We start from the raw sequence: 25,771 nt of genomic DNA, 5'->3' as shown, positions 1-25,771 counted from the left end.
CATATGACACCTATTTTTGGGAGATGCTCCATCTCTTCCTTACTAATTAGTTTCCCAGTGATGCATGTTAAGCTCATGTGCCAATAGTTCATTGAATCTGCCTGGTCACCATTTTCTTCTCCTCCTCCTTCTGACCATCATTTTTGCATAATGGGATAACATCTACTAGCTTCCAGGTTCTAGAAATTTCCACAGTGTGCCGAGATTTCTGAAAAATACATATTAGGTGGTTCTCTCTGTACTCACATAACTACCTCCTTAAGTACTCCACAGGGTGAAGCACCAGCACCACCGGACTTGCCCCCCATTTTGTGCCTTTGCTCTGTGGCCTTTCTCCACGATCAACCCCCTTCCAGCTGGCCCACTTGTCACTGTTTACACGTGTGTGTGGACAGCAGTGCCCTGCCTTACCGACCACCTGAGCCACCATTAGATTAGTTAGATCATCATGAGTGACAAAGCTTCTGATGCATTTTTGTTTCTTTTCAGATAAACAGCTCCTCAGTCATTGGGAAGAACGCCTATATGTTTGCTTTTACTGTAACGGAAGGAGGTTTATTAAAACAGAACGTTTTGGGAGATTTCTTCCGTGTGCCATATCAACAGCCTCAGGTATAATGTTTCATGGTAAAACTAGCTATCAAATATATATAGCAGAATACTAAATACTGTAGAATACCATATATTGTTCTGTGATGTATACGGCGTTTCTTAAACAGATGAGCCAGCAATCTCTTAACCATTTCTCCCTTTGCTCAATGCTCTAACTTTGCATTGAATGAACCATATCTGAGAATTGATGGCATTGTCTTTCTGAGTCGTCTTCTTACGCACCATTTACCGCTTTGTGAGGAGCAAACTCCCATGATATGTCTCCTCCATTTTTGCGAATGCTCTAAATCCTCCTCCTCTTCCTCATTTCCTTGCCCATCATTTCATTGTTGGTCTTTCCTTCAGTCAACTCCAGAAATTCAGTCCCCTCCTCCTCATCCACGTCCTTACCATCCCATCCCAGCTGCCTTTGTTTTCCTCCCTGACCTGTTTTTTTATTTATCTGAATGAAACTCTGAAAATGTGGCTTGACATTGCTGGAATGTCAAAGTGGCACCCAACTTACTTGATTCCATTTCTTCTTGTCAGGTTCAAGTTTATATCAATGACATCATCTCTATGTGTTCGGGTGACTGTTCTTATCAATGGGATCCACTGGAGACTCCGGTTATATCTGGAATAAGCCCCACACAAGGTACTTGTTTGATGGGTTGGCAGGGGGGTTGATGGTGCAGGCACTTGGCACCGAAGGAGAGCCACTGGCTGTCCATGCTGGACCATCCAGAAAAAATAACGCCACCCCTCATTTAGGGTCTAAGGCTTTAATCTGGGTGACCACTCCATAGTAGCCCCCTTTCAAGACAGATGGTTGCCCTTACTTACTGCTAAAATTCTATATTACAAATGTGAAGATTTATCAGCACTCAGTGCACCCTGACCCCTTTGTCCAAACCATATGATGTTCTCACCAGCACATGTGTGCCTTGCCTGAGTCTTACTGTTAAATGTGATGTATAGTGCCTTTCATCTATCTATCTATCTATCTATCTATCTATCTATCTATCTATCTATCTATCTATCTATCTATCTATCTATCTATCTATCTATCTATCTATCTATCTATCTATCTATCTATCTATCTATCTATCTATCTATCTACGTGCCCATCATCTCATATATTATATTTGTATGTTTTTTTTCAGGATTTTCAGTATCAGATACCATTCTGACGGTGACAGGTTCCAAGTTTATGAGTCAATCGGCCAATAACATGACTTCTGTTTCTGTTGGTGGCCGTGCCTGTGTCATCGTCACCATAAATGGTATGTAGGTACTTAAACATCCCATAATTTACCTGATGTAGCACTCTGCTTGACTCTCTTTCTGAAATGGAAATGGATGGATGAGTGGATGAAGACCTTGCAGGTTGACTGATTTAGTGAGACTAATACAGGAACTGGGCCAACAGTCGAGGTTAAAATAGCAACCTTGTTATTGTTCGCCATCTCATTAATAAATTATACTTTGTTTTAAACAGAGGCAGTAAACGCACATAGCACAGCATGGCATTTCTGAGAAGATTACAAATTACTGCTATATGTACTGGGTAAACCTAAAAAGAAGTACCCCATTTCAAACGTTTATTCTAAAAAACGCTACAAGATAAAATCAATTTAATTATGACACAAGAACAACTATACAAAATAGATTTTTTCATTGTGTTTTAAAAATGATGTCTTCAAGGTGGTGGCCATCATTAGCAATACACTCTTTGAGATGATTACTGAACACTCGCATGACTTGTTCGGCCATTTTAAGGGGAATAGCTGTGATTTTGTGGCGAATGGCGTCCTTGAGCACTTCAAGGTTTTGAGGTCGGTGTGTTTCCCTTCGAATTGATTGCTCCGCAAGAAGAATCAGGCAAACGTAAATGCCACCCGACATTGCCGCACAGGGAGATCAGCTTCCCCAGAAAACATCATCAGAAAAACATGCATGGATCTCTGCACCGGCTGTATGAGCTGTAGCTCCAGGCATCCACCACATCCATTTCTTCCAGTTCTCTAGCATTTCAATGTAATGTTCTGAAGTGACAGTGACCGTTGCTCCCCCTTCCTCAACAAAGTAAGGGTCTACAATGCCAAATTTTGCAACGGCGCACCAAACTGTAACACGTGTGCTCACTGTGCAGGAGTCTCTGATGAAGTTCACCAAGGTTGGTTTCACCCCAATAGCAAAAGTTTTGCTTATTTACACAACCATTCAAATGGAAATGTGCCTCGTTGCTGACATCACATGATGATGGCATCTCGATGAACGGTTTTCAGAATGTTGGTGCACAACTCTCTACGGCCCTCCCAGTGAGTTCCTGCATTACCATCATTTTGTATGGATGGAAATTAAGGTCCTCAAAAATCCTCCTCAAAGACGTGTTGGAAATGTTGAAGGCAGAAGCAGGCTGAACATCTAGGATACTGCAAAATGGATGCCCTTACAGCTTGGATGTTTTCATGCATTTGTAGAGCTCGAGGACGGCCGGGAGATTTCTGTTCAATGTTCTACCCATCTGTCTAAATTTAGCCACCCAATGAAGAATTGTTTTCCGATTTGGGACGTCACCGTTAGGAGGAATGCTGAAGTGCATTCGAAAGATGCGTTACTTAATGACGATGGATTTGCTGTTTTTGAAGAACACTTTGACAGAGAAATCACGAGTTGATGGTGGTGTTGGTGTCTCTGCCACTAAAAGGCTAAGAAGGAGAAGTTCTAGCCATTAGAGGTTTCTTCTTAAATCCAGTAAGAAAGTGCAGAGTAGCATCTCACAGACACCCACACACACAATATAGTCAGTGTAGGGAGAGGGTCAGCCATTTCAGGGACCAACTGTGTGTGTACGGACACCTCGGTGCCGGCAATTGAAGCTCCGTAACGAGCTGAAGAACTTCTCCACCCTAACCACATGAACAGAAGACCAGAATTCATAAGTTATGTGATTTTTTTTCTACAGGAGAGAAAAGGCTCAATTAAGCTTTTGGAATTTAATGTTTTGTATGTTTTTATTTGTCTTTCATCTACAGTATTTACATATAAATCTATATATGTGCTTGCATATATCCATTATCCTTATGTTATAAGTAACTAATAAGATTTTGCTTATTGCAACAAGCGTGTTTAGGTAATTTATTGAAAGTAAGTCTATCATCACATCAGGACCAGGACAGAGAAATGACAGTGTTGCTGTAGCTCCTTGCTCATAAATTGTACAGACCTCCTCGTCTTTCTGCCTTCCCCCTTGGCAGTGAGACTGAGACGCCTTCCTCCTGCAGAACTGAACTGAAGTTCTTGTGCCCTGAAGTCCAATTCCTTTATCGTTAGCCACACAGTTGACCTTGCCTCTCTTTCCAATTTGTGTTTTCTTCTTTTCTCAGACACTCAGATCACCTGCAGAATTGGAAATACAACGTCTGGCTCGGCTCCGGTCACAGTCTACGTGCCGGGTGTTGGCTTTGCTCAAAATACATTCAACTTCACCATCCTACCTGGAGGATCATTCACATTTGCACCTCCATCCGGCAGCACAGCAGGTAGGCCGAGGCTTGAATAACTAGAGCTGTTATTAAGGGTGGTTGTTGGGTCTTTTTCTGTTTTTTTTTTTTTTACACATTTTAAATATTTTACTTTCTTCTTATAATTTTATTCAGTACCTCTGAGTTCTTCTTGTAATGAATGGAGGCTGACAGTGAGAAAGGAAAACTGTAATTGGAACGGGAAATGAATCAAAATCATGGCCAAAAAGAGAAAGATTAGAAGAAGCAAATGACTCGGTCAAAGCTCAAAAAGGACACAAAGAGATTCAAAATGCTAGGCAAATGAAAATCAAGTAAAAGTGTAATTGTTTTAATTATTTTTTTAAAGAATTGAATTCAATCACGAATACCACAAGCAGCGTCCCACTGGTATTAACAGTGTGACGTATATGACGTCAGCCATCATGCTGCACAGAGCCGAGGCCTTGAAGCACACAATGGCAACATTGTAAATAAATGTTATAATAAATATAAATATAATAATAATAATAATAATAAACTTTTATCAACAGCCAAATTAAACCATGATAGATACAGTACTTAATAAGGACAAATATAGTTCCTGGCAAAAAAAATAAATACTATTAACCCCAATTTTAGAAACTGATATTTCACAACACTTCTGGGGGGTATTTTTCGTACGTGGATTACTCGTTTAGCCGGATGTAATCGTTGACGATTTGGCCTGATCCTGGATCTGTCGGTTTTTCGAAACTCTTGCTGGAAGTGTTGTCATAGCAACACATCCTAATCCTCAGACCGCTCAGACCAGGTTTGTTCGATGTAAACAAGGATTAGCTCACACACGTAATCAGTGACGGTGCGTGGAATTCATCCAGTCATGACTTCGCCGTTCACGAATGAGCAACCAATTGATATCGGTACGCAAATTATAAGAAGAGAATTTCATATAGAGAGGGGTTTGCACGATCGGCAAGATCCTTTATTGCTCCCGTAGGAAATTCTTTTCGAAAGATACCGCATTAGCTGAGGGGGAATATTGTACCTCAAAGATTTATTAGCACCTTATATTCGAAGTCAAACTCGGCGAAGTCGGGCTCTCACAACCACACAGACAGTAGGCATTGCTTTGAGGTTTTTTGCAAGTGGCACTTTTTTATATACTGTAGGCGATGCGGAAAATCGATCTAAAAATGCAGTTTGCCAGGCAATTCGTAAAGTCTGTTTGGCTCTGAAATATTTCCTTTGGGTTTTCATAGTGTTTCCTGGACACCTGCATGTGCAGACAATAAAAGAGGTGTTTCATGCCATTGCAGGTAGGTAACATACAGGCAAAAACACCCACAGTTCCATGAAGAATCTCAATCAGCCTAACATTATCATTACCAGGATTTCCAAATGTGATTGGGGCACATGGGACTGATCAGAGAGGAGTTTGATCAAACATTATTTGGAAAAAGTACCTCTCCTCCTGATGAATAATCAGACACAGTGTCTTCATCAAATATTTGACCTTCATCAATATCTCGTAGGTCAGACACAAGTTCTAGGGATATGACATTCCCTGCAACTGACCCAACAAAAAAGAGGGCTATATGGAACATACCTATGGCACACATCGATGACAAATATATGCAATGACCATCCTTTACCTGAAATGAAGTGACCACTGCATCCTGCCACTGGTTCTGAGGAGGAGCTTCCCCCAGAATGCCCTCAGAAACAGGGCGATGGGCATTTTGCTGGAGAGCCAACTCTTCTGCACGGGTTAGGTCTGGACCGCGTGGACCTCCAGCTGTTTTTTTGCTTGTCTGCCTTCTTATTAGCTTTAAAATTAATGTTGACATAAAGAATCATATATAATGTAAAGAACGATTCTTTAAATAGTTATATACCAATATTTACCAGTTTGATATATTCTTGTACTTCACTTTAATCTGTTCCCATGTTCTCCTTGTGCTCACGTTTGATCTGGAATTATGACATATTAAATAATAATTAATCTGACGCATAGGAAATGAAACGCTGCATTCAGTAAGTACAATGCACACGCGTTTAATTTGTCGGCCACTTTTTGCCAGCCGTCTTTTCTTGTTTTTGCTGCTTTTGCAGTGTTATCCCTTATGCATATTAAATTTTGAAATTCTTTATATCCTTCGAATAAAAGGTCCTTCTCCGCTTGTGTGAAAAAAAAAATGCGCTCATTCGTTCGTCATTTTGTTACAGCCTATCAAAGACTTGCTGATCATGTTTTCTAGACTCAATATATATGGGCTTTTCAATCAGCGCGGGCGCAGGCATTCATCTCGTATGATTAGATCCAGCTACGCTAATCTAATACACAGCTGCGTTTGAAAAACTCACTTATCCCAGATGAGTTTCACTGGCATTAACTCATTCAAGATGAGGCATCTGATCTCAGATGATTTAAGCGACGTACGGAAAATACCCCCTTGAACTTCATTTTGTATTTGTATTGTGTTTTTAGTTAATTGTCATCAGAGGGGCTCCATTTATAAAGGTTAAGGGGCAAGCCATCTGGACCCCGAGGGGGAGAATCTGCTGATATGGTGTGGGTGCTGTTACCTTCTGGGAGTCGTTTATGAAAGTCAAAGTTCTCTTTTTCTCAACAAATGTGCTCCAAGAATAAGTGCACTTTTCCATTATGGTTGGTTTATTGTTTGCCGCCATTTATATCTTAGAGACTGCTGCCATTTTGTTCACCCATCACTAAGGGGTGGCAACTGTTGCTAAGGACACACCCCCTTACATCATGTCACATGACATCCCCGAAGAGGTCTCAATCTGCCCAGCTCGCAGAACCCAAAAGGAGGCTTCACCTCCAAAATCTCACCTCAGGATTCAAATAAAAGAAAAGAACAAACAAATAAGCTTTACCACCAAAACTCAAGCAGCAGGCTCTGTGGCCTGCACAACCCCATTTAGAAGAAATGTTACAAATCTTCAACAAAAATGACCAGCAGCTCCAATACTGTGAAATGCCAGGCCCATAACAACCAACACAATGCTCCTTCTTTGTTTCAAAGTTTATTAAGAGAAATGGAATATTCAAAACAAGAGATGATTACAAGCAATAACTTCAAAAAACAAAAAACAACATGAGTGTAAATATCAAAAGTAAAGGCAAAAAATCAGAAACAAAATGAGGGTCACAAAAAGAAAAACCCAACAAGGACCCTCAATCAAGGCCAAAGACGGTTTTAACACCGCTGAAGCAGACATTGTGGTGTTTGTAGGTTTATTAAGGTGTGGGGTCCCAGCTGCAGCATTAGGGGTTCCCGCCCCCTTAGGCCTTAACATAGGCATTTGAGTACATATTGAAGATAATAAAATAGTGCCAAAAAAATTAAGAAGTTTTAAAATAAGAATAGAAAAGAAACCAAAGAAATAACAAAATAAAATTCAAAAAACAAAGCAAAGCATCCATTAAAAGAAAACCAGGGAGGATACCCTCACTACACCACAACAGGCACAATGACGCTAAAGATCGTGAACACTTCCTCGAAGGTTTTCCATGTGTGATTTTCAATGTTTAATTTTTATGATTCTGCATGTTGGTTAATTACTGTATGTTTGTTTAAGCCTTTGATTCATTTCTGTTAAAGGTTTTTTGAGTTTATTTTTATTTTGGTAATTGTTTACAGTTACTAGATAATAGTTTTCATCATCATTTTCTCTTTCCTCTGTGCTGCCATTTTGGGTTGCCATTGTTGAGACACAATGTCGGTGGCTATGGTAGGCACTCCTGGAGGTTGTGTGGTCGGATACAGCATTATCTGCAAAGAGAAACGACCCTAATAATATGGCTATTGAGACTTCCCTTACAGAAATCTCAAAGGGATGATTTATAAGACACAGTCACGATACAAATGTGACTTTGCATGTCTGAATCTGATGCCAGAATGAACTTTTTTTGGTATAAATAAACATGAATATTCAATTTGCTATTTTTTCAGGTGGGACTGTGCTCATGATATCAGGCTATGGATTCAGTGAAAACTCCGTCGTCAGCATCAATAATAAGCTTTGCCCCGTCTTGAGTGTAAACCTGAACAGCCTCCAGTGCACGACTCCTGCGGTAAGTCAACTGCTTGACGTGACGCGCTCAGTCAGGTCCCTCAACTTGGATGTTTTCCTCATTGAGTTGCAGCACTTCAGTAGGACAAGCCGCAGCCAATCAGGTGAGGGTTTAATCAAAGGCTGGTTCATTTGCATTTTATATTAAAAGTGTGGCATATTTGTTATCAACTCCAAAAGAAACAGGTTAGGATTTGAAACCATGGTGGGACATTCAGGAGCATTTGGTGACTTACGGTGCACCCAGAAAGTATTCACAGCGCTTCATCACTTTTTCCACATTTTGTTATGTTACAGCCTTATTCCAAAATGGATTAAATTCATTTTTTTCTTCAGAATTCTACACACAACACCCCATAATGACAATGTGAAAAAAGTTTACTTAAGGTTTTTGCAAATTTATTAAAAATACAAAAATTGAGAAAGCACATGTACGTAAGTATTCACAGTCTTTGCCATGAAGCTCAAAATTGAGCTCAGGTGTCATCCTGTTTCCCCTGATCATCCTTGAGATGTTTCTGCAGCTTCATTGGAGTCCACCTGTGGTAAATTCAATTGACTGCACATGATTTGGAAAGGCACACACCTACCTATAGAAGGTCCTACAGTTGACAGTTCATGTCAGAGCACAAACCAAGCATGAAGTCAAAAGAATTGTCTAGACCTCAGAGACAGGATTGTCTCAAGGCACAAATCTGGAGAAGGTTACAGAAAAATTTCTGCTGCTTTGAAGGTCCCAATGAGCACAGTGGCCTCCATCATCCGTAAGTGGAAGAAGTTTGAAACCACCAGGACTCTTCCTAGAGCTGGCCGGCCATCTAAACTGAGCGATCGGTGGAGAAGGGCCTTAGTCAGGGAGGTGACCAAGAACCCGATGGTCACTCTGTCAGAGCTCCAGAGGTCCTCTGTGGAGAGAGGAGAACCTTCCAGAAGGACAACCATCTCTGCAGCAATCCACCAATCAGGCCTGTATGGTAGAGAGGCCAGACGGAAGCCACTCCTTAGTAAAAGGCACATGGGAGCCCGCCTGGAGTTTGCCAAAAGGCACCTGAAGGACTCTCAGACCATGAGAAAGAAAATTCTCTGGTCTGATGAGACAAAGATTGAACTCTTTGGTGTGAATGCCAGGAGTCACGTTTGGAGGAAACCTGGCACCATCCCTACAGTGAAGCATGGTGGTGGCAGCATCATGCTGTGGGGATGTTTTTCAGTGGCAGGGACTGGGAGACTAGTCAGGATAAAGAGAAAGATGACTGCAGCAATGTACAGAGACATCCTGGATGAAAACCTGCTCCAGAGTGCTCTTGACCTCAGACTGGGGCGACGGTTCATCTTTCAGCAGGACAACGACCCTAAGCACACAGCCAAGATATCAAAGGAGTGGCTTCAGGACAACTCTGTGAATGTCCTTGAGTGGCCCAGCCAGAGCCCAGACTTGAATCCGATTGAACATCTCTGGAGAGATCTTAAAATGGCTGTGCACCGACGCTTCCCATCCAACCTGATGGAGCTTGAGAGGTGCTGAAAAGAAGAATGGGCGAAACTGGCCAAGGACAGGTGTGCCAAGCTTGTGGCATCATATTCAACAAGACTTGAGGCTGGAATTGCTGCCAAAGGGGCATCGACAAAGTATTGAGCAAAGGCTGTGAATACTTATGGACATGGGATTTCTCAGCTTTTTTATTTTTAATAAATTTGCAAAAACCACAAGTAAACTTTTTTCACGTTGTCATTATGGGGTGTTGTGTGTAGAATTCTGAGGAAAAAAATGAATTTAATCCATTTTGGAATAAGGCTGTGACATAACAAAATGTGGAAAAAGTGATGAAGCGCTGGGAATACTTTCTGGATGCACTGTAAGACCTATTTGGACAGGATTCATTTTATAACAGGACGTGGGGTAGAATAATTATTACTGGAGGACCTCTGTTGGTCCAGTCCTGTCTGAATCATCACACGTCAGTAAGTTTTTAATTACTATAAGAATTTTGACAAACAAGAGGAGACCATTCAGTCCATTGTGAGGCAGGACAAGCAGGACACACAGCACATGGTTTATTAACGCTGTTGCCTTCACAGCACACAAGGCACAGAGCACAACACAGTCTTCCTCCCGACTCGGGCTCCCGAATGGACTGAGGAGGCTCCTCTTATTCAGGTCCCGGGAGTGTCTCAGGTGCCTCATCAGTATTCCCTGGAATCACTCCTAGCTGTGCTGGAAGTCCACTATAGGGCTCTGCTGCTCCCCCTGGTGGCTCCCACGGAACCCAACAGGGCTGCACCAAACTCCAGCTTCCAGCATGCCCTGCGGGAGTCCGTGGTGCCACAGCCGCCAAAGAGGGCTGTCATCTAGCATCCCAGGGAAGATATTGCCTCACCGATGCTCTCTCCACTGGTCCTTCAATTTCATTGGCATTATTATTAATTTTATTAGTAAGCAGCTAATAATAAGTCAATAAAAATAACCCCTGGATAACTAGTCCTGTACAAATGTACATGTCAGTAAAATTCAATCATTTCTGGTGAAAATGGCATCACCTGTGGGATTTTCAAGTCAAGTCACGTCACGTGGCTTTATTGTCATGCCATCTATACAGCGTATGGCAGCGTACAGTGGCACGAAATAACCAGAAACGCAGTGCAACATAAACACAGGACAAGCTCAAGACAGGTAAAGACCAGTACAGTACTATACAGTACAGAATGATTGAAGAGATAAATAACTAATAGGTATGTGAATAGATAGTAATGAAGAAATAATAAAAAGAACTAACAAAAACAAAACAAAACACCAGTAGTAACTCATGTAACAAATGTACTAACTGCCAGGAGCAGATCTGAGGCAGGGGGGCAGCACAGAGTTCAGAGTCCGAATCACCAAGGGGGTACGATCTGTTGTAGAACCTGGCAGGACGCATTCAGATGTTACAATACCCTCTTGCCAAATGGAAGTGGGACAAAGAGACCCCCTGGAAGCGGCCCCTCACAAGGCTAAGCTGCTTTACAAAGCTGTCTTTAATGGTGGGCAGAGCGATCCCAGTAATCTTTTCTGCTATGGGCACTACCCGTTGTAGGACTTTATGGCCAGAGCAGGTCAGTCAATTAGGCAACATAGGTGGCTGCCGAGGGTCACTGTCATCAGAGGGGCTCCATTTATAAAAGTTAAGGGGCAAGCCATTTGGACTCCGAGGAGGAGAATCTCCTGACACGGTGTGGGTGCTGTTACCTTCTGGGAGCCATTTGTGAAAGTCAAAGTGCTCTTTATCCCAACAAATGTGCTCAAAGAATAAATGCACCAGATGTCCATGAAGTGAGTCCACTGGGAGGTGAATTGTTTCATGCGGGCGGGCAGGTGGACGGACAGACAGACAACATGTGAGCAGAACTCAGAATGTTTAGGTCTGAAACTCTAAGAAAGTTCTTGATCTTCGCTGTTAACCAGGAATTCCTCTCCCGTAGGACACTGCTGGCTCCTATAATGTGACTGTGACAGTGGAGGGAGTGGACATCACCCTCGGTCCTTTCTTCACATACGATACGGCAGTGACACCCGCCATCACACAAATACGTCCAGCCAGCACTTTTGCGACAGGTAAGTGATTCTGGACATCTTTGACGCTGCATTTTTTTAGTTTTTAGCAACAGCTCTCCTTCGTGAGTAGAAAACACTGGAGAGTTTACGTCTTATGACGTGAAAAGCATGACCTAGTAGATAGAGAGATGAGCAGTAAGAGCCCCATATAATGGACAGATTTGATTTTAGATGTAGGGGTATCTGAGTAGCTGTACTTCTGATTAGTTGAAAGGCTTCCACTTGCACCCCCTGGTGCCCCCCTGCAGCTCTGTGGTTAACATCAGCCTTGTCCTGGAGATTCTCCAGGGGTTAATGAGGACATCATGTAAAGCAGGGGTTCCCTAGTTCAGTCTTTTGGGGGGCGGACCCCCGTGTGGCTGCACGATTGCCCAGCCATTTTCCCCTTCAAATTAAATCTCATTTTTAACTTGCTGCACTTTTTTTTCTTACTCTCTTATTCTGTATTTTGAAGGATATTTGTGATTTTTTGCCAGCACGCTTAACCGTCTTTTCACTCCTTTTCTGCTCCCTTTATTGCATTCTGATAACGACGATTAATGACAAGTGGAGCAGACACGGGGACAAGCACCACTGAACACTGAAAGGCTGCAGCTCCTTCTGTGTTATCCCCACCAACTCACTTGCTCTTTAACAAATAATCAGGACATCTGATGATGATGATGATGATGATGATGATGATGATGATGATGATGATGATGAATACCTTAAAAATGAAGACATTTATCTTCTTTTATTCTTTATGTAACATACCGCATATTCCAATAAGATTTTGAGAGTATCAACAGCTTTGTAGTATCCACATAAGCACCAAAACATGGAAGGCAGAAGTCCAGTTAAGAGCAGGAGTTGGTTGGCATGAACACCTACAGCTGCTGGATGGCTTCACTGATGTAGAAGGTGTAAGGCGTTTAGCTTGAGGTCCAGCAGCTTTGCACCCAGTGGCCAGGATAGAGGTGGGGGTGCCTGATTAGCCCCAGCATCCCACTAGCTAAAGAGCACCCTTGTGTCCAGAGTGTGGTAGAACATCAGCATTTGTGTGCTATCAGCACGACTTACAGTCTATGTGTGTGTGTGCGTCTGCTTGTCTGTTGTTGGGATTTTGACACCTGAGGAATCCGTTGCTGGTGTTATTTTCATGATTTGTTTTTGAAATGAAATATCGGCTTTTCTTTGTGACCACGATTGTCTCGCTAGTGACATCATCACATGTAATAGTATAAATATTGTGGTGATTACACTTTGCCTTTATTCCTTGTTGGATGTATAAACTCTTCTTAACAATTGAATGACATTTTTCTGAATTTGACTTTCAATGTCATTTTGCCCGTTTTGGTTCCTGGTTTCTCATTTGGCTCTCCCGATGTTCTGATCCTCGCTTGCTTTGAACTTCCGTTTCTCGCTTCTTCATCGTCTCCCCGTGACTTTGTGCTCACAGTAACCCTCAGTTACTCTGCTTGTGCCCAACAATGTTAATGTAATGTTAAAATGCTGTAGTTCCTTTGCTATCGTAATCTATTTCTCAGACTCTCATTCCTTTCTCTTTTTAGAAAGTGCCAATCTCACAATTTCAGGAAGCAATTTCCAGACCTGGGACCCCCAAAGCTCGGTGTCAATCGACAATGCAGGGTGCAGCATTATGAAATGGACAGATTCTGAAATTATTTGCGTACTACCAGTCCTCCCACCAGGGCTGCATAATATCCAAGTAAAAGTCAAAAACTGGGGATTTGCCAGCGCCAGGTAAGCATTCTGTAGGTATTGGCATCATTGGTGTGAGCAGAAGGCCCTGAGCAAGCCAAGTGTGTAAGTCTGAGAAACTGGAGAATGGCTGCCAGATTTTCACCAACAGCTGACAATATATTGACAGAGTTAAGGAGGGGACACATAGGGTCTTATTGGGTCTCATTCTATTCCTGTTGTGGGCTATGACTTCCAAAGCTTGTAAATTCCAAAACATTGCTAAAGCACTCCAAATAATGCCCACTAGAGGGAGATATATTTCCAAGTCCCAGCTAAATAAAAAGGCAAGCACAAAATTGTTATAAAAATAAAAACATTTTAGTTTTCACAAAATGCTGTGTCACACGGTGAAGATCTCTGGAGCCCAAGAAGCAAAGTTTCAAGGCATAATCCAATGGCCGAGGTCAAAAACAGAGTAAAGGTTCAAAAATGCAGAAAAGCACAAGAAAATGCCCAGCAAAACACAAGAAGTCACCCAGTCGAGAGCGCAGGAACTGTGGGAGACCCTCTGGATTTATAGGGAGGAGGGCGGTTCCCAGCCGTGATTGGCAGGTGACCCCGCCTCTTCAGGTACCACCCACAAAACTCATGGGACATAACACAGGCAGCGTAAGATCAACATCAAAAACATAGAACAATGCAAAATCAACATAAATAAATGGCACAAAAAAATAAAGGACCAAAAAGAAACAAGACTTTGACCCCAACCAGGTGAGTAACTCTGACCAAAGCAGGACAGTTCCTCTGCGCCAGACCTGGTAGTCATAAGGTTATTAAGGGGGGTACAGAATGCAGGAGCGCCATTTACTGTAAATGAGAGCTGAAACTTAGCAGGTCTGCCTGTAGGGTCGGTAAAAAACAAACTGCTACAACATCATCTGTGCAGCACATCTGAGAACTGAGCTGTGCTGACAAATGTACAGGATGAGGCCACTGAGAGGACCCGCAGTGCTGCCCTCACTGTATCTGTTAGCCAGGCGGCTCAAGAGACGTTCTTCACCACTGGACACCCATAAGAACGAGGGACATAAGAAATGTTACAAACGAGAGGAGACCATTCGGCCCATCAGGCCCATTTGTTTAGATCAGTGCTGCCCGACCTCTGGGGTGGGACCACACACTTTATCACACGACGTTCCACGGGGAGCTGTGGTCATTATGGCGAGTTTCGCATCAGCTGTTGCCGAGGTAACCTTGCATAGTTACACATGACGTCATGGGCATGACCGAAAATAAAGTCATATTATGCATTTTGTTTCTGTATCTGTGCTTGAATAATTCTAAATGGCTTCACTTCTCTGTATTTTCGTTTTCAGTTTTCTGGCTTGTCTCACGTTTCTCGGTTTGACTATTTGGTTTTGACCCATTGTGGTTCTCCTTTCATCTTCTAATCCTGAAATACGTAGAAGTGATTCTCCTTTGGCAGAACAACTCTGAATGAACTAAAATGTGTGTTTTTACAGTGCTGATGTCACAACTACCATTGAGTACGTCCTACAAGTCACCAGCGTACAGCCCCTTATGGGCTCCCTCTATGGCGGCACCAAGCTGACTCTCACTGGGTCAGGGTTTGGCACAAATCCTGATGACATCCAAGTTTTATTAGGTAAGATTTGCTAGAGTGATCATTTAACACAAAATGAACTGGGATTCGTACTGTGACTTGATAAAAACTGAAGTGGCTGCTCTGTACCTCGGCACCGTGTGCTTTGTGTGGCTCAGTCTGCATCTGTGATGTCTTCTTCACGTACTGGACCTGTTTTCTCTCAGGTTGAGCAGTCACTCTAAAGTTGTCCTTTTCTGGAGGTTCCGACTGCTGCCAAGGTACTTTTTCTTTAATTTTTTTTCTCCGTGTAACATCACACCAGAGAAACGAGCTGCAGGAAATAAATGGCTCAAGAGCGGCAGCAGAGCGAAACCCTGGGTTCATAGTAAGGACTGATTTGTAGGTGACTCTTTATTATCTTGTATTCATAACAATGGCTTCTGAATGCTTTGAAATCCCTTCAGGTTAGTTTTGTCTGGCATCAAATATTTGAAATATAACATGTGCTTCGATTGTAATATTTAAATATTCTCACCGGTAAGAGGAATGCAATATTTTTCACCATCTGACAGAGGTCCATTGACAGCTAGTAAAGAATTACAAATGAAAAATAATATCTGTGACCACCGGGTGGGTAGGGTAAGGGTTTAACTGCATCTCAAACCCTGAAACACAACTACAGGGGGCTTCTTCTAAAACACCACTGGACGTCTCTCTTTCTGATACTTCATTTTCTGCTGGTTGATTTACCTTAACTGATGTTCCCCAGACCATTAGACCAACGCTATTATGGGACCCTGAATTGCATACCCACTATAGATTAATGTCTTTAGATTCCAAGGTTTTTATTTTTTATGACCCACCCAAACCCATCCCTTACCTTAACAATAGGATAAACCTAAGGATAAAAAAGACTCTGGTGGGGGTAGACATTATGCCTTTAATGTGTTTAAAAATGGATGGAGATTTAAAAGGGGTGATCCAACAAACCCAACCCAACCCTAAACTTAAACAATTGTCTTTTTCTAATTTTCTGGGATTGGGAGGATGATTGGCTAGGGATTATGGATATAATTAGATCAGCAAGCCAAAACCAACCCTAATCTTAAAGAAATCTCTTTGTGGGAACCTAGAGTTAAAAATCAGGGGGTATACACTGTTGATTTATTTAAGGTAGGGGTCTCCAACTCCAGTCCTGTAGAGCTACTGTGGCTGCAAGTTTTCATTCTAACTCTTTTCTTAATTAGTGACCAGTTTTTGCTGCGCATATATCATATCAAATATCAAAAATATGATCACATTTGTGACCAGCAACTCCACATGCCGATATTACTGCTCCCCACCCGGTCAAAGATTTTCTGAAGAGGAGTAACTTTGACCCCTTGTATCCCATTAGAAGGGGAACTTCTGGGGTCAAGTTGATGTGACCTTCTGATCCTTTTTGCTGAAGACACCTTTTGGTTTACTCTATCAAAAAGGGGTCATTTCCTGCACACAATATGATCCACAATGGCCTAAACATTAATTTCTTTTTGGGGTCCAGAGGGCCAAAAATTTCGGGGGAAACCCCAAAAAGCTGACATCTTATATTGCTAAACACCAAGACAAGTCCAACGGTATGTCGTATGTCAAGGTTTTTTCGTCAGAAGGCACTGAACCAAAAACACAGAAGTGATTTCAAAGTGTTCACACAGCGTTGAACACACTAACATAATAATATGAAAACATAATAACTCAAGATTAAAAGAAGCAACAATTAAGGATAAATAACCGATAAATTCAAAGTGAGACATAACTGAGAGTGTTTCAGGTGTTTCTTGGTGACTTTAAAACACTTCCATACGTTTGGCTCAGGTACTCACGCACTGTTCATTGTTTTAAAGGACAACAGGGATGCAACGTCACCGATGTGGCCCAGGATCGACTGGAGTGTGTGGTGCAGGCACCCGGAAAAGTGTACACCGTGACCAACCTGGGCACAGATATAGGTATGGACCTGCTGCAAAGTCCACATGCATCTCAAATGGTGCCCCCCAAACAGTCACATTTTTCTAATCCTACTCCCATGGCTGACTTATTTTCACATACTGTAGAGTATTTTGTAATAGTCCAGTTCATAAACAATTCCTGTGTCTCTTTCTTTGATAGACAGTGCAGAAATGTGCTCTCCAAAGATCTCAAATGTACTTTGAAATTCCAGGCAGCAGTACCGTAGAGAGTACTCCATTCTTAACAACTCCTTCCAAAGCTTTTCTAAACTAATGGATTGGTATCTTTCAGTCAGAGGCGTCGGCTACGCTTGGGCTCCATCGTCTTTGGAAGTCTTTGTTGGAGACACGGTTCAATGGCAGTGGCAGGCTCAGTCCCTCACTGGTGGAATTGGCTACAGAGTTTTCAGCGTCTCCAATCCTGGTGACACCACCTTTAGCGGCCAAGGATTTAACAGTGGGCCGAGCAGGACTCCATCAGGTAGGTCACACAATGAAATGCCGCTGCATGAGAATACCATTGAATTTGGGGCAGCTCATATGTACACTGGAGTCAATGAGCAATGTTGAAATGTGGAGCCTCATTTATTTAAAATGCAATATTTGAGCATCATTTTAGGGTTTTAGCTGCATTTTCCTTGTGAAATGTTTTGAGGATTAATTTTTCTTTTATTTAACTTTACAGGATTTTTCTCGTATGAGTTTACTGTCCCTGGCGTATATTACTACAGCAGTGGCTATATAGATAACGCTCAAACAATAGCCATGCAAGGAGTGGTCACCGTTAATCCCCTACCAGATGACCAGGAAAATATTTTCATCTCAGTCCTTGAAATAGAAGCAAACTACCAACCAAGTGAGTAGAAGTTCCTGTTTACCATACGTCAAAATGGCTTTGGTCTTTAAAATGACTCTTCAGCTTCAAAAGAATGAGATGAAGCAAATTAGTGTAGCAGAGCAGGGAAAATTATTTGGTGAAATAAATATTTGGTAATAACAATTTAGTTATATGATAAGCAGTGAAATGTTTTTAGAAGATGAAAACCCCCTCGTAAGAGTTGTGCAGGATATGTACGAGAGAAGTGTGACAGGGGTGAGGTCTGCGGTAGGAGTGACGGTGGTGGGATTACATCAGGGATCGGCTCTGAGCTTTTTCTTATTTGCAATGGTGATGGACAGGTTGACAGACGAGATTAGACAGGAGTCCCCATGGACTACAATGTTGGCTGATGACATTATGATCTGTAGCGATAGTAGGGAGCAGGTTGAGGAGACCCTGGAGAGGTGGAGATATGCTCTAGAGAGGAGAGGAATGAAGGTCAGTAGGAACAAGACAGAATACATGTGTGTAAATGAGAGGGAGGTCAGTGGAATGGTGAGGATGAGGGGAGTAGAGTTGGTGAAGGTGGATGAGTTTAAATACTTGAGATCAACAGTACAGAGTAATGGGGATTGAGGAAGAGTCATGAAAAAGAGACTGCAGGCAGGGTGGAGCGGGTGGAGAAGAGTGTCAGTAGTGATTTGTGACAGACAGGCATCAGCAAGAGTGAAAGGGAAGGTCTACAGGACAATAGTGAGACCAGCTATGTTATATGGGCTGGAGACGGTGGCACTGACCAGAAAGCAGGAGACAGAGCTGGAGGTGGCAGAGTTAAAGATGCTAAGATTTGCATTGGGTGTGACAAGGATGGACAGGATTAGAAATGAGGACATCAGAGGGTCAGGTCAAGTTAGATGATTGGGAGACAAAGTCATAGAGGCAAGATGGCGTTGGTTTGGACATGTGCAGAGGGGGGATGCTGAGTATATTGGGATAAGGATGTTAAGGATAGAGCTCTAGAGGCCTAAGAGAAGTTTTATGAATATGGTGAGAGAGGACATGCAGGTGATGGGTGTGACAGAGCAAGATAACGAGGACAGGCAGATATGCAAAAAGATGATCTGCTCTGGCAACCCTAACGGGAGCAGCTGAAAGAAGAAAAAGAAGATTTAATTCCTGTAGACATGTCTAAGAGGCGTAATTCTGGGAGGAGTTGGGGCGGGACAGAAGGCGCGTGCACGTGCTTTACTTTTCACACTGATCGGGATTTATGTAGCTGAAGAACATGGAAGTTTGCATACGTACAGATTCCTGCATCTGGATTTTTCTGTGCGTACGCACATTCCCACTTTGTGCTTACGCCATGTCATAGTGCGAGTTCTACGCACGGCATTATACATGAGGCCCCTGGTCCTTCCCTTCTGCCCTGGTGACCTGTCGTGTATTTCCATCTCGGTGGCACCCCAGAAATTTCTTCAGTTCATTCCCTCATTTCACACCCATCAATTCTGTTTGGGTTTTGCTTTACTTTCCGTCTTGGGTTGTGTTGCTGTAAATCTGAACAATGACAAACATTCCTTAAGTTACTGTTTTCGAAGACGTGTACTGATGTCCTGCTTTGTTAAACTCAGCTGATTTTTATTTCATCACCAGGTTCCTCTCCTTTTCCAATGGATGTCAATAATTGTACTGCTGAGCCCCTGAACTGCAGTCTGCCTTCCTTTTCCAATTCAAGTGCGGACGCCTTCATATTCCAGTTTTCCAGCTGTGAGTCTCCGACAGTAACTGCCATCAGGCCCTCCAACGGAACGATCCACGATGTGTTAAATATTAAGGGAACGGGATTCAGCAGCTCCGCCTGTGCCAATGAAGTAAGGGAATGTCTCAAAGAGCAGCGTTTGTTCAGGACTGATAGATTGTAACGTGAATGTCAGAACATTTACAGTTCTGCTCTCCATGGAGTTATGTAGGCCTTATGCCGATTTTGTTGTTAAAGGAAAAAGGTGAAAGATATTCCATGCTAAAAATATTTAAAACAAGGGTACCTAGCCTTCCTGAAAATGCAAAAAAAAAAAACTTGTTAAATATATAGGAGAGAGCAAAGTCAGGGAGATGAAAGGAGTGAAAGACAGGAGATGGTGTGAAGAGCAGCCATTCAAGATAAAGAAGGAAGACATTAAAAGGTTAGTCTGTCGATTAGTCCTGGACAGAGGAGTGACCCAAGTCTAAAAGACATCTTAGTTTCCTCCATTAATTCATTCTTAGCTTTTACAACTGCTTCAAGTCTCAGAAACTCTGAATGAGGCAATGCCTCCAAAGGTTGGGCCTCAAGGCTGATGTACCACCTAGAAATACAAATGAGGCTGGTTCAAACTCTAGAAGCAGGCTTCATGGCCCACGCAGACCAAAATGAGACTAAAGTTGAAAAAAAAATCATCAAAGAGAGAGGGGAACCATGAAAAAACTCTTGGCAAGTAGAAATCTGTCCAACTGACAAGTCTTTGCAAATTGTTCAAGTGTCTAATTTATTGTAAGGAAATATTTGGTGATGTATTTTATTATGACAGTAGAGAACTAAGGAGATCATTCAATCTGCTGTCACTCGTTTCTTTAGCTAAGAGCTAAGCTGTCTCAGTATCTCATTCAGCTTCTTCGAAAAGGCTGTTAGGCTTCTGCTTCAACTCCGTGGCTTGGGAGCTTGTTTCAGATTCCTACAATTCTTTACGTAAAGACGTGATTTCTGGCTTCAGTCCTAAATGCACTCCTCTTTAATTTCCACTGGTGTCCCCGAGTATGTGATTCACAGATGATTTAAAAGATTTCTGCCGGATCTGTTTTATCGATGCCTTTGAGAATTCTGAAGACCTGGAGGAGGTCCCTGTGGAGTTCCCTCTGCTCAAATTAAACAGGTTTAGTTGTGACAGTCTGTCACCATAGGACGTGTCCTCAAGTCCTGAGATGCTCCTGGTTGGTCTCCTGCACACAGCTTTCGGTGCTGCTTTGTCTGTTTTGTACTGCGGTGAACTGAATTGCACACCGTACTCCAGATGTGGTCTTACTAGTGCATTAAATAGTCTTAGTATAATTTCCCTTGATTTACGTTCAACATTTTTAACAACAAAATGTATTTCTAGAGCACATTTCTATACAAATGATGTAGCTCCAAGTGCTTTACAAGATGACAAAAGAAAAATATAAAAATAAGATTAGACAATACTAAGTAACAAAGAATAACGTAAGGCCTGATGGCCAGGAGAACAGAAAAAACAAACAAAAAAAAAACACTCCAGAGGGCTGGAGAAAAAAAGAAACAAAATCTGCAGGGGTTCTGAGACCACGAGACCGCTGAGCCCCCACTGGACATTCTACCTAACATCAATGATCTCAATGAGTCCTCATGGCTTCATGTGGGAGAATTAGATGATGGTGGTCATGTGGACCTCTGCCCTTCAATCCGTCAATGTTGGGACATCACTGTGCTTTAATCAGGTGGTGGTGACGCAGATCACCACCACAGAAAAATGGAAAAAGAACAGTAGAGAAAGTGTTGGTGAGTACGGATTGTGGAGCCATGATAAAAATGATAATTTAATGCATATACAGAATAGCAGGGTTAGACTAAAATGAAGCTATGAGGAAATCATGTTAAAATAGCAGTTTGTGTAAAGTGCTCCAGTGTATTAGCCTGGTGAATTTCTATCGGTAAACTCGTATTCCAGATTTTAGGGGTATAACAGCAGAAGGCCGGCTCACCACTTCTTTTAAGTTTAGCTATTGGAATGATAAGCAGACACTCATTTGAAGATCTAAGGTTACGATTTGGAGTATAAGGTGACAGACCTTCTGAGATATAGGATGGAGAGAGATTATTTAAAGCTTTGTAAACTATCAGCAGTATTTTAAAGTCAATTCTAAATGGCATGGGTAACCAGTGTAGTGACATCAGAACTGGCGTGATGTGCTCAGAGTTTCTTTTCCTAGTTAAGATTCTAGCAGCTGCATTCTGCACTCGTAATCGATTGATGTCTTTTTTTGGGTGGTCCTGAGAGGAGTGCATTACAGTAATTTAGTCGACTGAAAACAAAAGTGTGAACTCATTTTTCAGCATCTTGCAAAGGTATAAGGGATCTAACATTTGCTATATTTCTTAAGTGAAAAAATGCTGTCCAAGTAATCTGATTAATATGTAATTTAAAATTTAGGTCAGAGTCGAAAATTACCCCTAAATTTTTCACCTCTGTCTTGACTTTTAATCCTAATGGATCAAGTTTATTTTTAATACCCTCAATATATCCATTTTTGTCAATCACTAAGATTTCTGTTTTCTCATTTAGTTTGAGAAAATTCCTACTCATCCACTCCGAAACAAAAGTAAGACATTGGGTCAGTGAACCAAGAGAGTCGGGGTCATCAGGCGCTATTGATAAATACTGTTGTGTGTTGTCAGCATAGCTGTGGTCGCTCACGTTATGCCTCAAGATAATCTGACCTCATGGAAGCATGTAAATCGAAAAGAGCAGCAGACCCAGGAGAGATCCTTGTAGGACACAGTATAGAATATCATGTGTCTATGAAGTATAATAACCACAACTAACAAAGAATTTTTCTACCTGTTAAGTAAGACGTAACGATATGACCTAACATTTTATTTGCGTGTTTATTCACTTCTGCTCACTGATTAAACAATGAAAATGTTGTGTGGATATAAACCCTTCGATCCTTATCAGTGGTTGCTTTCTGCAGCTCCATTATCTCCCATCTTGTATTTATAATTGATGTTCCTTTGGCCCATGTGCAGCACTTTGCACGTTTCTTCATTAAACTTTATTTTCTAGGTGGTCACCCAGTTCCAAAGCTTTTCCAGGTCTTTTTGAATTCCTTTTGCTGCCTCCTATGTGTCAGCCATTCTTCCATTTTTAAATGTCATGTACAAATTTCACAAGTATACTAACAATACTAGAATCAATGTTATTAAAATCAATCAGAAAAGTAACAAAGGGTCTGAGGACAGACCCCTGAGGGACTCCACTGATGGCTTCCCTCCGTTCTCCTGTTATCTGTACTCTTTGTCTCCTGCAGGTTAACTGACTTGACACATGAGACCAACTCGAGATTGATATATTGTTGAAGTAATAAGCAATATGCTTCTGCTCTGGGTTAGCAGTAAACTTTGCTTTAACTCTCCAGTATAACCAGTTGACTTTCTTTTTTTTTTTTACAGGTCACTGTTGGAGGTCACCCATGTGAGGTCATCAACAGCACATTCACAGAAATCAACTGTTATGTCAATCCAGAAGACATTCTTCCAGTGGGTTTTGCAGAACTTGTGTCCGTGACTGTGAATAACCGGGGCAATGCCATCAGCACAATCGTCAATGAGTTTGATCGTCGATTCGTTTTGTTACCAACTGTCGATTCAATCAGCCCCAGTGCGGGGTCTACCACAGGAAACACAAGGGTGACGATACTCGGGTCCGGGTTTTCAGGCTCTGTGATCGTCACTGTGGTTGGCATGCCCTGCTCCATTGTGTCATTCAGCTACACAAGTATCATCTGTGATACGGCGCCCTCTGCTGAAAGTGCAGGGAATGTTCAGCTATCAGTGAATGGCATCCCTGCTGCCTGTTATTCGGACTGCAAGTTCCATTACACAGATTCCTCCCTTCCTCAGGTAGACAGCGTCTCACCAGACACAGTAGACAGCAGCTCTGCAGTCCTTTCTATTAATGGAACAGGCTTTGGGAGCGACCCAGACGATGTGCTCATTTTAATTGGAGACTTCACTTTTCATCCAAGTCAGGTCACAGAAACAGAAATCACCTGCCCCATTGGGCCACTGCCAGCTGGAAGTTACATTTTAAACGTTGTGGTGATGAGCAAAGGCCTAGCCGCTGGAAACATCGCCATATTCAGCCTTGCGACTGCTACGCTGTCACCGAATTCTGGAAGTATCCTCGGTGGGACGACACTCCTCATTACTGGGAATGGGTTTTACCCTAACTACACCACAGTGACTGTAGGGGGCATCCTCTGTGCCATCACTAATATAACAACAAGTGAAGTGAAATGTACAACCGCAGCCAACAACCAAGGAAACGCAAATGTGAATATCCAAGTCCTGTCAACCGTCTACCCGCCGTTATACTTCATGTACTCTATGGACAGCACTCCGGTAATCAGCTCAGTGGACCCATCAACAGGTAGGCTGATGGTTTATCGTTTAAATAGCCAAAGTCTGCTGTTACATTCATTAATGAAATACAAGACTAACGAAAGAAATGGCAGCAAGGAAGGGCGGGCTTGAGTTCTCAGTAGTGAAACGTCTGCGTGTGACTGAATTAGGACTTTAGTGGGTACAATGAGAATGAAGGTCATGTGACGTGTCACTGAGGAAATAACTCAGAAACTGAAGGAAACTTGTTTTAGTTATGAATGAAATAAAGTCAAAAGAAATTAAATAGGAACTGAGGATACATTTTAAACAGAAAAGAAAATGTGACAAAACAAAAGACAAGAAACAATTAAACGAGAACTGCTGTTTCAGAAGAAATAATAACATGGAAAAATTAATAAATAATTGTAAAGGAACCAACATCTCAAATGCAGTTCAGAAGGCACAAATCAGACAGGTGGGCAAACTTCAATAAATCCTGAGAAGCAAGTCTCCTGTGTGACGCACTGATCTCATGTACGAGAGCCTGCCTGCTGTAATATGGCTCCTTTGTATGATTTGTGTTCTTTTATAAATTTTCTCAGGCTTCCCTGAAGCTAGAAACCTCAGTTTGATTACGTGTTAGGGGTTGCCACCCATGAAATGTAATTCTGTAAACAGAACTTAAATTAGAGCACTCATCTTGAAGTTCATTTGTTTTTATCATCTTCTCTGGCGCTATTTTGTTTTGTAGTTTGTGTCACCATTTCTATGGGATTCTACCCCATGATGCACTGGGTCATTGTGTTTATGACATCATGCCGGTTTAAAGGTCCCCCAAACTGTCATTCAATCTCTGAACCTCGATTAATTTAATATTATTCATCAACCAAATATTCATTTATTTTCCATCTGAACTTATGAATAGTGTTTGATTTGGTGGCCTGTTGCTTTTTTTAGAAGTTGGAGGAGCAAAAGTGTATGTGTGACAAACAAAGCTGATTGTTACAATAGAAAATGAAGGACTTCCTTAACCATGGCACCTTTGTATTTACGACATTCTTGTTTGCTGTTTTTATCAGGATCAAGTGGAACGAACATTTCCATTTCTGGCTCTGGGTTTGGCTCAGTGGCAGATGACATTGTAGTGACCATCGGTGGCACTCCATGTGCTCTTCTGGAAGTCAATGACACTGAAGTCCAATGCACTTTGGGCAGCCATTCGGGAGGCACCTTTGCAATCACACTTTTCCATGTGATAAAGGGATATGCCATGTCAAGCATTTCCTTCACCTATAAACTCGACCTGAAATCCGTCTCCCCAAGTCAAGGTAAGAAACACATACAGTACAGTAAATAGTGTGAAACAATACACAGCTGGATAATGTGATGAAGGGAAACTGGTGTACATATCGACTAATCACAAGTTTGGACGATAATGGTAAAAAGACAGCAGTAATCTTTATTTTCTAATGTTACCAAATCAATTTGAAGACGTGCGTTATAATCAAATACATAAAACACCTTTGTTGTCTACAGAGTATACTCCTGATGTATCCCCTAAACCCCCCAAAAATTGAAATGTATTTAATTATCACTGGTGTCTCAGCATGTTCAGAAGAAGAAATCTCCTTGGCAAAGCACGTAGTGTTATGTGCTACTTTGTCTCATTCTGGACCAGAACAGTTTATATAGTTTACATATATTTATTTGGCCAATTGCTTTTATCCAAG

The 25,771-nt window shown here is 41.9% G+C and overlaps 1 protein-coding gene across 1 annotated transcript in view; it reads left to right on the top strand.

Annotated features, from left to right (window-relative positions):
• The first annotated feature begins 1,146 nt into the window (after positions 1 to 1,146).
• The window catches only part of LOC114641883 (fibrocystin-L-like), a 98,490-nt gene continuing 73,865 nt past the window's right edge, over positions 1,147 to 25,771 (top strand). Inside the window, exons 1-13 of the mRNA XM_028790906.2 lie at positions 1,147 to 1,246; positions 1,755 to 1,874; positions 3,981 to 4,136; positions 8,078 to 8,199; positions 11,658 to 11,790; positions 13,341 to 13,533; positions 14,997 to 15,139; positions 16,963 to 17,067; positions 17,360 to 17,548; positions 17,753 to 17,923; positions 19,541 to 19,758; positions 23,109 to 24,087; positions 25,121 to 25,369. Coding sequence (XP_028646739.2) covers positions 1,171 to 1,246; positions 1,755 to 1,874; positions 3,981 to 4,136; positions 8,078 to 8,199; positions 11,658 to 11,790; positions 13,341 to 13,533; positions 14,997 to 15,139; positions 16,963 to 17,067; positions 17,360 to 17,548; positions 17,753 to 17,923; positions 19,541 to 19,758; positions 23,109 to 24,087; positions 25,121 to 25,369 — 2,854 coding nt within the window. The 5' untranslated portion in view covers positions 1,147 to 1,170. The remainder of the gene's footprint in view (positions 1,247 to 1,754; positions 1,875 to 3,980; positions 4,137 to 8,077; positions 8,200 to 11,657; positions 11,791 to 13,340; positions 13,534 to 14,996; positions 15,140 to 16,962; positions 17,068 to 17,359; positions 17,549 to 17,752; positions 17,924 to 19,540; positions 19,759 to 23,108; positions 24,088 to 25,120; positions 25,370 to 25,771) is intronic.

Source organism: Erpetoichthys calabaricus, chromosome 13, assembly GCF_900747795.2.
Source record: "Erpetoichthys calabaricus chromosome 13, fErpCal1.3, whole genome shotgun sequence".
NCBI lineage: Eukaryota > Metazoa > Chordata > Cladistia > Polypteriformes > Polypteridae > Erpetoichthys > Erpetoichthys calabaricus.
Note: the sequence above shows the minus strand (reverse complement) of the source record. Positions and strands in the feature narration are given on the sequence as shown.